Genomic DNA, 12,705 nt, shown 5'->3' on the forward strand with positions numbered 1-12,705 from the left:
AAAGAAAGAAAGTTAAGAAGTTTGAAGAGGGAACTTCACTGCAATGCAAATTTTGGTGGAGGAAGAAAAATAAGAAGACACAAAACACAACACCTGAGTATGAAAATGTTGTAAGGAGTTCAAAGCCAGCCTTGTCTACAGAGCAAGTTCCAGGGCCGACAGGGCTGCACAGTTTCCTTTATTTTGTATGCTAACTTTAAATTTCAATTTAAAAAGTGATTTTTGAAAGGAGTGGATATTGCCAGACAGGAAAGGAAAGCAGACTGATATTTCAGAATTTCAAAAGTCCTAACCTTTCAGAAAGTTCCTTGTATTGCCAGTCTGGCCTTTGTTTTTTTGAAAGCTTAATGTCAACAACTTCTACATTTAATTTACTGTGTTCAAAATGCTAGAGTGCAATCAATACATGCTTGTGTATGATATTCTGAGAGAGTTTCAAGTCAATCTATCCTTCGGGTTTTACTAAGTAACTTAGATTTGACACTGATGAAGATAAAGTGACAACTGTCTTAAGAATGGTTAGTTTTATGACTGTCCCTAAGGAAAAGACCAGTGTTTGCCCATGCCTTTACTAGCAGCTTCTCAGACATCAGATTTCTAGTAATTTAACAATGACCTAATTCTCACAATCTTCAAACCCTATGCCAGGCAATAGAAGGGCAAAACCAACCAACCAACCAACTAACCAACCAACCAACCAACTAACCAACCAATCAACCAACCAACTAACCAACCAACCAACCAACTAAAAAACCAAACCAAACCAAACCAAAACCCAAAAAGCCCACAAAACAAACAAACAAACAAACAAAACCCCCAAAACCCTATACAAGACAATGAGAATAAAGACAGGGTACACATGCTGGCTTTCCAATAGTTACAGTGTAAAGAAGAGACAATAGGATGAAACCAACAACTACAGATAGTGTAGAAGCTGTAATGAAAGGGGCAAGCACTTGGTAGGGATAGAGAACAGGACGGTAGCACTTAATCAACCATAAGTGTACATACAATAATCAGAGCAATTGTATTTTCTACAGTCTCACTGTGCTAGCTAGTTTTATGTCAACTTGATACACGCTAAAATCATCTGAGAGGACGGAACCTCAATTAAGAAAAACACTTTCATAAAACAGAATTATAGGTAAATCTGTAAGGCAATTTCTTTCTTTCTTATTTATTTATTTATTTATTTAATGTATGTGAGTACACTGTTGTTGTCTTCAGACACACCAGAAGAGGGCATTGGATCTCCAATACAGTTGGTTGTGAGCCACCAGGTGGTTGCTGGGAATTGAACTCAGGACTTCTGGAAGAGCAGTCAATGCTCTTAACTACTAGGCCATTTCTCCAGCCCTGAGAAATTATTTTTATGTGTATGAATGTTTTCTTTACAATTATGTCTGGGTACCATGTGCTTGTAGTACCTGTGAAGGCCAGAAGAGGGCATCAGACCCCCCTGGAAGTAGAGATACAAATGGTTGAGAGCTGCCAGGTGGGCGCTGGAAACTGAATTGGAGTCCTTTGTGAAGGCTAAGAAGTGTATCTATCTTACTAATAAAGAATTACATTTGCCACCAGTGGTGGCACACGCCTTTAGTCCCAGCACTTGGGAGGCAGAGGCAGGTCTCTGTGTTTGAGGGCAGCCTGATCTACAGAGTGAGTTCCAGGACAGGCAGGGCTACACAGAGAAACCCTGTCTCAAAAAAACCACCACCACCACCACCACCAACAAAACAAAAAAACAAACAAACAAAAAAACCCCAATGGTATGTATCTGAGCTACTTTGACATACAGCTACTAAGTATATCATACAGACGATTTGGATTTAACAGTGTAATACATTGTTTCAATATAATACATTGTTTCAAAGGCAATACAATGTTTCGGTGTAATACAATGTTTCAATGGAATGCATTGTTTCAATGTGATACATTGTTTCTTTTCACTTAGACGCTGTGAAAATTATCAGGAACCAACCGCCAGGTGATAGAGGCTCAGGACTATTATCCTAGCACTTGGGAGGTGGAGTACTGAGAATCTGGAGCTGAAGGTCATCCTCAGCTACATAAAGATTTCCAGGGTAGCCATTAGTAAACCAAAAGCAAATAAGTAAACTTGCTATGAGACAAGAATCATTAGGAAAATCAAATATATTATGAATTACGAGCAGTAGAACTGTGGATTCTGAGGCTTTTCCATCTTTAAAAGCTGTGAATCTTGGCCAGGTGGTGGTGGTGCACACTTGGGAGGCAGAGGCAGGATTTCTGAGTTCAAGGCCAGCCTGGTCTACAGAGTGAGTTCCAGGACAGCCAGGGCTACACAGAGAAACCCTATCTTGAAAAACCAAAAAAAACCCCAAAAAACAAAAAACAAAAACCAAAACAACAACAACAACAAAATTCAAAACAAAACAAAACAAAACAAAAAAACACCACCAACAAAAAAAGTTATGGATATTGCCAGTTGACCTTAAGAAATATATATATATTCATACATATAACCCAAAAAAGCCCACAAAACAAACAAATAAACAAAACCCCAAAAACCCTATACAAGACAATGAGAATAAAGACAGGGTACACATGCTGGCTTTCCAATAGTTACAGTGTAAAGAGGAGACAATAGGATGAAACCAACAACTACAGATAGTGTAGAAGCTGTAATGAAAGGGGCAAGCACTTGGTAGGGATAGAGAACAGGACGGTAGCACTTAATTCACCATAAGTGTACACACACACACACATATACATACATATATATGTGTGTGTATATATATATATTTATATATATATATATTTATTTGGTTTTTGAGTTTTTTGAGATATTGTGTCAATTTATAACCCCATTAGCAGGATTATTAGAATGGTGACCCTGGAGTCTCTGTGTGCCTGTAATACTAATATTCACAGCCTGAATTTGAGGAGAATCTGGAATTTGAGGTGAGCCTGGGTTACCAAATTAGCCAGTCATTAAAAAAAAGTCAACATACCTCAGGTTGCCAGATAAAATGCAGAATGCTATCGAATCTCAATTTCAGATAAACAGTGAATACTAAACAGCCTGCACTAAAAATTGTTGGAAGATGAAAATCTACTGGAATGTTAAGAGGAAGCCAAGGAGAAAGTGTGTCTAAATTAATGTGGTATCCTGGAACCGGAAGAGGCTCTTAGAAGACATTTAAACATGCACGTCAATGTAACTATGAATCAGAAACATCCCTCTGGGCTCGTGTTTTAAACACTTGTTTCCCAGATGGTCTGACCATTTTGAGGGTCATTAAGGAACTGAGACCTAGCTGGTAGAAGGAGGTCATTTAATGTAAATCTTTGGATGTCAGACTCTGTCCCTTGTTCCTGCTGCCGTTTCCTGGTTTATGTGGCATGAACAGTCAGCATGTGGTGGCCCTGCCTTCCCCTCTAGGATGAACTGAAACCCTCTGAAACCATGAGTGAAAATAAATCTTGTTTCCTTTTGGAACTGTGGTCACAGCTGTGTGAAAGTAACATAAGCAAAAATGTGGGTTTTCGTTATTGATATCATATTGATTCATCAAATGTGAGAAATATACCATACAGATAGATATATGATGCTAATGATAGTGTAGAATATACCTTCTGTGAAATAATTTTGTAAATCTCTAATGATTTATTGTAAAATAAAGCATTTATTCAGATAACTGGCAGTTTTACACCCAGGCTGTATATGATGGCTGTCATTAGTCACTTGCAGGACATTATACTGATTTTCCCTAAAATGGATAATATATGAAAAAATAAAAGATCGTAGGTGGACACTCTTGATGGGCTTGACTTATATGTGACTCCCCCCAAATATTTAGTTTAAGCAGTTTATTTTCTATAAACAATCCATCTAATTCCTTTTCAATCGAGGCTCAAGCAGGGCAATAAAAGAACGGGGTACAATTCAAGGTAGTTTGCTCGTTAGTCTCATAATGTTTTACCAGTTGCAACCAATTCAGAAGCTAAAAAAAAAAAGGGTTTAATTCTGACTCACACACACCATCAATAGAATTACTCTTAAATTGGGGTGTGCAACTCTCAAAGTTTTTAGAAATCCAGTTATGGGGGTTGGGGGGTCGGATGCCTGCAACTAATCCCTTCCCCGGGGTGACTGCTCATCTGTGCTGCCTGGATGTAAGCAGTGGTCTGGCTTTTACCCTTCAAGTTTCTCCTTTGGAGGGGAGCAACCTGCATGCTGTGGAAGAAGATCTAAGAGGAGGCTGGAATAAAAATAGATCTGTATAACGGTTTTATTTGAAAGTGACCTTAGAAAATAGCTATCATAAAAAGAAAGTGGCAGATGGAGCCTTTAAAATGAGCTAATTTTAGAATACATATCGTTTCCCATGTGTGACTACTAAATACATTCATTCTCCACAGCTTACTCTGCTAATATATAAAATTAAGAAATTGGATTCTGACTGGTACTGTATGTTAGGCTTTACTAATACAAAACAAGAAAACCAAAAACCAGAATCTGTCTTCAAATGGTAACAAAGATTGTATGCGTTTCCTTGATAACTTATGGGCCAGTCCCTAAAATTAGCATGTATGCCATAAGTACACATATGTAGAAGATTTGCACACGTCATAAGCTTCACTTTGCGAACCGGTACAGCGTTTATTATGTGCAAAAAAAAAATATGATGTCCAAGAGCAGCTTCTATCTGTGCTACCCAAAAAAGGATTTGTATTTTGAGAGGGAGAATCACGCTGTTAGGCTTTTATTTATATCCAAGTGTCCTCAGCCTTCTGCAGAAAAGGCAAAAAAAGCTTTGTGTTTTTTTTTTTTTTTTTAATGGAGAACAACGAAGGCTTCAGACACATTCAGACTCTACGGGACCATACATCGCGAGCTGTGTCCAACGCAAAAGGGCAGGCTCGCAGGGGACCCAGAGGAGTGGCTTTCCAACTCGTCGTCCCGGCGCCTAGTCTACGGCCCGCCACGCGCTAGGTTCCGGGAGGAGGGCGGCGAGGCCCGGGGCTGGCGGCCGTGCTGGGCCTGCCATCCTCCCACCCGGGGTCAACTCCGGTCCCCGAATCCCCCTGCCTACGGCACAGCCGCGACGCGGGCAGCCCACGCGAGGGGAAGCCGCGCCCGCTACCCGATTCACCGACGACCCACCCACACGCCGGGGAGATTTGGAGAGCCCGTGGGGGAGGGGCGGAGGGAAGGAGGGAGAGAGCGAGCTAGAGCGGGCGTCCGGCTCGCACGGAGCATGCTCAGGGCTGGGAGCCTTGAGTGGAAGAGCCAGGCATGCGCAGTGAGCTCAGGGTGTGCTGGCGGCGGGGCAGGGCGGGGCTGGCGTGAGCGGGCTAATGTGTTTATCCGGTTTTCTGGGTGGGCGGTCTAAGCGCACGCGTGAGGGCGAAAGGCGGTAGGGTCGGGTGGGTGCGGGGGGTTGGGGGCGGGCGTCTGTGCATGCGCAGTAGAGCCGGCGGCCAGGGGAGGGCGTGGAGGGGGCTTTCAGAGGAGAAGCAGGGGAAAAGGGAAGCGGAGGGAAAGGAAGGGCGGGGGGGGGGGATGGGGGTGAGAGCGCGCTCTGCGCATGCGTGCAAGGGCTAGCGACGACGGCGGCGGGGGAGTCTCGGGGATGACAGTGTCTTTGCCCGTTGGGGTAACGGTCGTCGTTACCGGCCGGGCCTGAGGCGCCGCACCACCCACCGTGGCCGGAGTAGCCCCGGCCCAACCGAGCTAGAGCGGCGCGAGAATAAGGGTGAGGGCGGCTCGGCGCGAGGGAGGGGCCTGCAGCGGGGCCTCGTCGTGCGCGCCGGGTGGCGGTGGCGGCGGCAGCGGCGGCGGCGGCCTGGCGGGGTGAGCTCGCTCGAACCGCGGCTGGGCAGGCGGCGGCGGCGGTGGCCGTGGCAGTCGCGCTTGGAGGAGTCGTCCGTGCCGTGCCGAAAAGATGGCCGGGCTGTGAGGGGGCGGCGCTTGCGCTGGTGACCCCGAGTGTGCGGCCGAGGAGCGAGGGGCGCCGCCGCCGCCGCCGCCGCTGCCTGCCGGGCCTGTTCCCCGCCCCCTCCCGCCGCCGGGCCCCGCGCGCACTTCCTCCGGGGCCTCCCTCCCGGGCGGGGGCCTCCCGCCCGCCGGCCGCGCCAGGCGCAGCGTGGGCCCCCGCGTCCGGCATGGCGAGAACGGCGGCGGCGCGCTCCCGCCGCAGCAGCCACCTCCGCCGCCGCGGCTGCTGGCACTAGACCCGGGAAGCCGACGCCTGCGCCGTCGCCCTCGTCGTCCCGCTGCCTCCGCGCCGGCGCTGCGATGGAGTGAGGGCCCCGCCGTCGGAAGAGAAACGTGCCCCGCCTGGACCCCGCCGGGCCCGCTTCTGTGCGCGCCAGCTCCACCCGGAGGTGCCTCCGCGGCCGGACATGCTGCTCGAGCGCAGGCCGCCCGCCGAGCCGCGGGGCTAGAGACCTAACACCGATCCCGCCCGGAGCACCCGACCGCGGCTGTGTCCGACGAACTCGATCGCTGATTACTCTGTCCCCCCTCGGGTCTGCAAGTCTCAGGGACGGAGGAGGGGCGCCCGGGCCCCCATGTGTGGGAGGATTGCTTCAGCTTCGCAAACTTGCACGGATTTTGGTTGCTGCTTTGGCCAGTGGTTGTGCTCAGATTTCTTCCGAATTGTTGCAAATTCGCCATTGTTCCCTGGCTGCTTACAAACTTGGATCCGGAATTTCTTTTCAACCGGGAGCCATTGGTGTCGAAGTGTCTGCAATGAACCCGGTGAATGCTACTGCTCTCTACATTTCCGCGAGCCGCCTAGTGCTCAACTACGACCCCGGAGACCCCAAGGCGTTTACAGAGATTAACAGGCTCTTGCCTTACTTCCGACAGTCCCTCTCGTGCTGTGTTTGCGGTGAGACGCTTCTTTATTGTTCCCCTTTCCCTGCTTGTTTTATTTCTTAAAGTCCCTTTGGCAGTAGTAACGTGAACGGTTGGCCGGCCCGGTAGTTCGTTGTTAAGTGGTGTTACTGTTACACGGTCGTTAGTTTTGAAACTCGCCCAGAGACTTTTGCCCGGCGTTTCAGAAAGGCCGAGAGCCTTTTCCAGCCACCTTTGTACAGAGGCATTAACGTCCAAAACGGTTTTATTTCGCCTTGACCCATCTTTCTGGTGTTTTACTTTTTAGAATATATTTTTAAAAATTCTTCAACGGCTTCACACGTATAGCGGTGATGTCTTAAATGGGGTTGGATGCCAGCAGCAGGCTGCCCTTTTCTTTTTTTAAACCTCTGCCGCAGGAACTGATTGAATACCATTGTCATTAAATGTGGTCAAACATTGCTAAGATATATATGCATTGCACCCGTGTTTTGCAGAGGGTGGATGGTGTAATCTTGATGCACCTCCAGCCAGGTTCCTCAGTGCCCCAGGTTCTACGACCGATGGTTTGAAGGTTAGCACTAACCTAATGAAGCTGATGGTACTTTTTCGTTGGTGAGATTTTTACAGATTAGGTTTTCTGTAGTTTTAATGTTAGGTGGCCTGGCAGAGTCGCATTGTTTATTTACTTGCCTATTTAAGGCAGGTTCCTACTACGTAGCTTAGGCCGACTTCGAATGAGTGGTCTTCGTGTCTCTGTCTCTTGAATGCTGGCATTTCAGGCATGCACAGCCATGCCCGGTTTCAGAGGATTATTTTTAGATTTTTTTTTCCAAAGGGTATTAGCCCCCGTCGGGTATAATACTTAATGAATCGTAAGAGATGAGTGAAAATATTGTCTAGTTGGAAAGTGTTTAAAGGGTGATCACTCGTGTTAACTGGGCACAAATAATAAGGATTTGACACTCAGAAAACCAGAATGATTACCCTGGCCCTCTTGAGATGGTATAAATCCTCCACCTATTAGAAAATGAGACGTTTCATATAAATGAAAGAGCACCAAGGAAGGTACTGATGATGTACTCCGCTTACTGTGCTTATTGAAGGTTTGGTTAACCCAGACATTCTGTTCAGTCAGAATTTAGACATTGAGGCACTTTAAGTAGGGAAGAGTAATTTTTCGATAGTAATGGCTGGACCATAGAAATGGTATTCAAGATTCATCATTTTTGTATAGCTCAGGGCAGGGCACTGAGGGGTGCTAAAAGGATGGAGATTGGGTTTTTCCTGGTTAGGTACTTAATTTCCTAAGCGTTTAAGCAACCAAGTGATTAAGCACTGCTTTGACGACTAACAGACCCTGTACTTTTTATAGGGAAGCAGTCACTTAGAGCAGATGACTTAACCGCCTTAGGCCTCCGCGCCTTGGTGTGTCAAGTGAGGGCTTAGGGCTGCGTGCTGAGTTTGCTTTCCACTTAGATAAAACTGAGGGAAGTGGACAGAGAATGTGCTTGGTTTAGTGGCATTCTCTCTTGCAGTCTCACTTTTAATTTTCTAGTGGCCCTGGTCATCAAACTTAGGGCCTATTGAAGAGCTCTCTGTTTACTTATAGAGCTGGGAAGGTTGAGGCTCTGGTGTGGACCCAACTTCTCCCTGACAAGCCCCACCCCTTTGTTTTTGAGGAGGATCAGTAGGTTTATTGAAGTGGTAAAGTAGGGGAAAGACAGGTCAGTAAGGTCATGGCCATATTCTGCAGAAGCTATACTTAGTGAAGGCGTCTGTCAGCTAATAGTTGAAAGTACGTTCCCCTTTTTATCAGACCGGTAGGTCTTCGCTCTGCTAGAACAAGGTGATTTTGGATGGTGCTTAGGTGCTTGGTACTTCAAAACCTTATTTTATTTTTTGCATCACTTAGTAGGGAGCCCAGGGCTTTCAGCATGTTAGATAAGCATCCTACAGCTAGACTATATTCCTCTTTAAAAATTTTTCCGAGACATGTCTCACTATATATACTAGGTTGGCTTCAAACTGGTGAAGATCGTGCTTCAGCCCTCTGAGTGCAAGGATTCTTGGTGTGTTCCACCAATCCAGGTGGAATTTTAAATTATTCAGAGGTGGTTTAACTATACATGGCTTTAATAATTTAAACATGGATTTAAAAAAAGACACATTAACTATAAAGCTATATTAAAACGATTATTTTTATGTGTTTGGCTGTTTTGTCTGTGTGTATGTGTATACACTATGTGTGCTGTGTCTGAGGAGGTCAGAAAAGAGTTGTATTTCCTGGGAATGGAGTTCCTATTGTGATCTGCCATGTAGGTGCGCGGAGTCAACCCTGGTCCCATGGAAGAACAGTTTGTGCTCTTTACTGCTGAAGCATCTCACCGGCCCTGAAGTTATACATAAAAAGACTGATTAATACTCAGTCGATTTTATGACTGTTTAACTTAGAGATTATTCCCTTTGGTTCTTGCCGCCTTGCCTTTCATATTATGGAAAAGATTTGTGGGTTTTACTTTGGGTGGCCTTTAATGACATTTTGTTAATAGAGATGTTGGTCTAAGTTTTTCCCCCATGCCCATCAAGAGAAAGAGAAATTATTTTTATTCAGCTCTAGCACTACTTATTTTTATAGCAGGTACAATCCTATACTTTTTATTTTAGCTCAAAAATAAGCTATTAATAATATTCATGTGCAGTTTTATTTCATGAAAATAATATGTGAAAATTAAGTTTAATTCTATTTTGGTGCTGTAAATAGGATGTTGTATTTTGTGGTCAATTTTCCATAGTCAAATAGATTTTTTTATTTTGCTTTTACCTTTTTAAGCATGTTATTTACATTTTTCTTCCTAACATTTCTTCCCCACCTTCTGGGGCTTGAACATGGGACCTGTGCATATCATACACATGTGTAGTTGACTGGCTGCCCTTGGACTAGTGACCTCCTTCCCTCCTCAGCCTTGTGAATACTTGGCACTGCAGTCCTGCACCGGTAGGGCCTGCCTGCCCTTAAGATAATGCTCATGTTCTGTAAAGGTCCCAAAACTCAATTTGCTCCCTTCTGTGAATGTTCCTCACTCACTCTAGCAAAAAGTTGTTTGTCTTCTGAACCCCTGTAACCCTTTGTTCTAGTCGTTAGGCTGTCTTATAGCTCCTTTCAACTCAGATTCTGTAGTTGTCTTAGCTCTCTGGTGTATATAAGTCTCTGGGGGAAATACTGTTTATTGTACATTTTGTGCTGCTCCTTTCACTCTTTTCTGCCCAAGGAGGGAGGGAGGGGAAAAGCCCTGGCTCAGCAGGTAGATTTGTACTCAGCTTTTCTACTTGTCTTAGTTAAGGTGCCATGACCATGGCAGCTCTTATAAAGGGGAACATTTAGTTGGGCCTGGCTTACTGGTTCAGAGGATTAGCACATTAGTATCACGGCAAGAAGCATGGTGGCCTGGCAAATAGACATGGTGCTGGAGAAGGAGCCAGGGGCTTCTATATTTGGATCTGCTGGTACCACAAGAAGACACACACACACACACACACACACACACACACACACTTGTACGCACGCGCGCGTGCGCCCGTGCACACACGCACACATGGCCTAGCTTGAACTTTTATAACCTCAGAGCTCAAAGCTTTCCCCTGGTGACACTTCTGCTCCAACAAGGCCACATATACTCCAACAAGGCCTCAATTCTTTATCCTTTCAAAATATTCCACTCCCTATGAACCTGTGGGATCCATTTCTATTTAAACCATTGTATTACTGAACACAAGTTGCTTTAAAATTTGCCTTAGTTTCCTTTATCTGCTTTTTCCTTAAATTAAATTAAATAATAATAATTATTATTTTCTCTGTGCAGCCCTGGCTGTCCTGGAACTCACTCTGTAGACCAGGCTGACCTCAAACTCAGAAATCCCAAGTGCTGGGATTCAAGGCGTGTGCCACTACTGCCCGGCTGTTATTATTTTAAAATTTTTTTTTTATTTTATGTGTATGTGCCGGAGTGTGCATATGTGCTTTAGGGGCATGCAGGTGTCCTTAGTAGGTCAGTAGAGGGCCTTAGATCCTGTGGAACTGGAGTTACACAGTTTGTGCTGGGAACTTAATCCCAGTTCCTTGTAAAAGAAGTAGGTGCTTATTTGTTTAGGGTTTCTCTATGTATGTAGCCTTAGCTGTCCTGGAACTGGATTTATAGACCAGGCTGGCCTGCCTCTGCCTTCTAAGTGTTGGAATTGAAGGTGGGTACCACTTTTCACTGGGTAGCTGTCTCTTCAGCTTCTGTTGGGCTTCCCTCTTTAATTTGAGAGTGTCTCACTAGCCCTGGCTGGTCTGGAATTTCTGTGTAGTCAAGGCTGGCTCTCAACAACAGTCTGCCTGCCTCTACCTCCAGAGTGTTGGGATTAAATGCAGCAATGTGCCACTGTGCTTAGCTGTAGCGTCTTAAAAAAAATCAGAAAAATATTTTATGTGTGTTGTGTTTTGGCTGCACTCATATGTGTGTGTGTGTGTGTGTGTGTGTGTGTGTGCGCGTGCGCACCTGTGTACCTAATATGTGCTCTTAGTGTCCAGAAGGTGTTGCCAGATGTCTTGCGACTGAAGTAACAGATGGTTATGAGCTGCCGTGAGTGTTATCTGCTTGGTTTTTTCTCTTGCCTTGTCTCGAAACCTTTTAAATCTACAGGAACAGATCTACTGAAAGTCTTGGACTGGCACATACTGAGTGCTCCATATCCCACTTAAAAAGGTTGTTTTTTGTTTGTTTGGTTTTTTTGAGATTTTATTTATTTTTTGTATGTGTGTGTCACTAGTATGTATGCTAGTGTATATATTTGTATTGTGTGCATGCAGTATCTGTTGAGGCCACAAGAGGGTGTTGGATCTTTGGGAACCAGAGTTTCAGACAGTTGAGAGCTGCCATGTGGATGGTGGTAATTGAATCTGGGTCCTCTGCAAGAGTACCAGTGCTCTAACTGAGCAGTCTCTCCAGCCCCAGGTGATGAAAAAGAGTCTGGGACAGTCAGGTCACTTGTTAAATGTGAAACAGTCACTGGATTACAGATTAGTTTTGAAGTGTTAATTAACAATGTCACTGTTTCTTTTTCAGTTACTTTGTATATTTAGAGCCTGACATTTCTAATGAATGAGATGGCAGCCCTGCAGAGCATTGCTCTTCTTTCCAGGGAGTGGCTGGAACAGTAACTGAGTATTGTTTTTAAGTGTCAGTTCTAAGGTCTTGTTTTTAATGTTAGCTTGGCATTATCAGGTTGTTGGGTTTCTTTTGATGGTCTTAGAATTAATACACTGCTGTATGGATTTAAGGTTTTTGTAAACTTGTCAGTCTTCAAGTGGTATACATTTGATAAACAGTCACATTAGACTGTTAGAACTTGAAGTTATTGTGGAGATATTTGTAGTCTTGGTATATAAAATATAAAATAATATGTTCAGATTTGTACTTTGGAATACAAATACTGTGCTGGTGCTTTAATGAGTCCAGAAACAAAGTGGCTTGGGCTTGCCTTTTATGTACTATAATTTATTTTTTAAGATTTATTTATATGTCAGTATTTATATGTCAGTACACTGTAGCTGTCTTCAGACACACCAGAAGAGAGCATCAGATCTCATTACAGATAGCTGTGAGCCACCATGTGGTTGCTAGGATTTGAACTCAGGACCGTTGGAAGAGCAGTCAAGTGCTCTTAACTGCTAAGCCATCTCTCCAGACCTAGGTATTATAATTCTTAATAAAAAGGCAGGGCCTGGATTAGAGATTAATATTTTCCACTGACATAGTATGAACATAGTGACCAGTGTTGTTTGTTTGTTTGTTTGTTTTGTATTTCCCCCCCCC

The 12,705-nt window shown here is 44.7% G+C and overlaps 1 protein-coding gene across 1 annotated transcript in view; it reads left to right on the forward strand.

The window, feature by feature from the left end:
- The first annotated feature begins 5,570 nt into the window (after positions 1–5,570).
- Msl2 (MSL complex subunit 2) overlaps positions 5,571–12,705 on the forward strand; it is a 26,418-nt gene continuing 19,283 nt past the window's right edge. Inside the window, exon 1 of the mRNA XM_031343205.1 lies at positions 5,571–6,881. Coding sequence (XP_031199065.1) covers positions 6,740–6,881 — 142 coding nt within the window. The 5' untranslated portion in view covers positions 5,571–6,739. The remainder of the gene's footprint in view (positions 6,882–12,705) is intronic.

Source organism: Mastomys coucha, unplaced genomic scaffold, assembly GCF_008632895.1.
Source record: "Mastomys coucha isolate ucsf_1 unplaced genomic scaffold, UCSF_Mcou_1 pScaffold23, whole genome shotgun sequence".
NCBI lineage: Eukaryota > Metazoa > Chordata > Mammalia > Rodentia > Muridae > Mastomys > Mastomys coucha.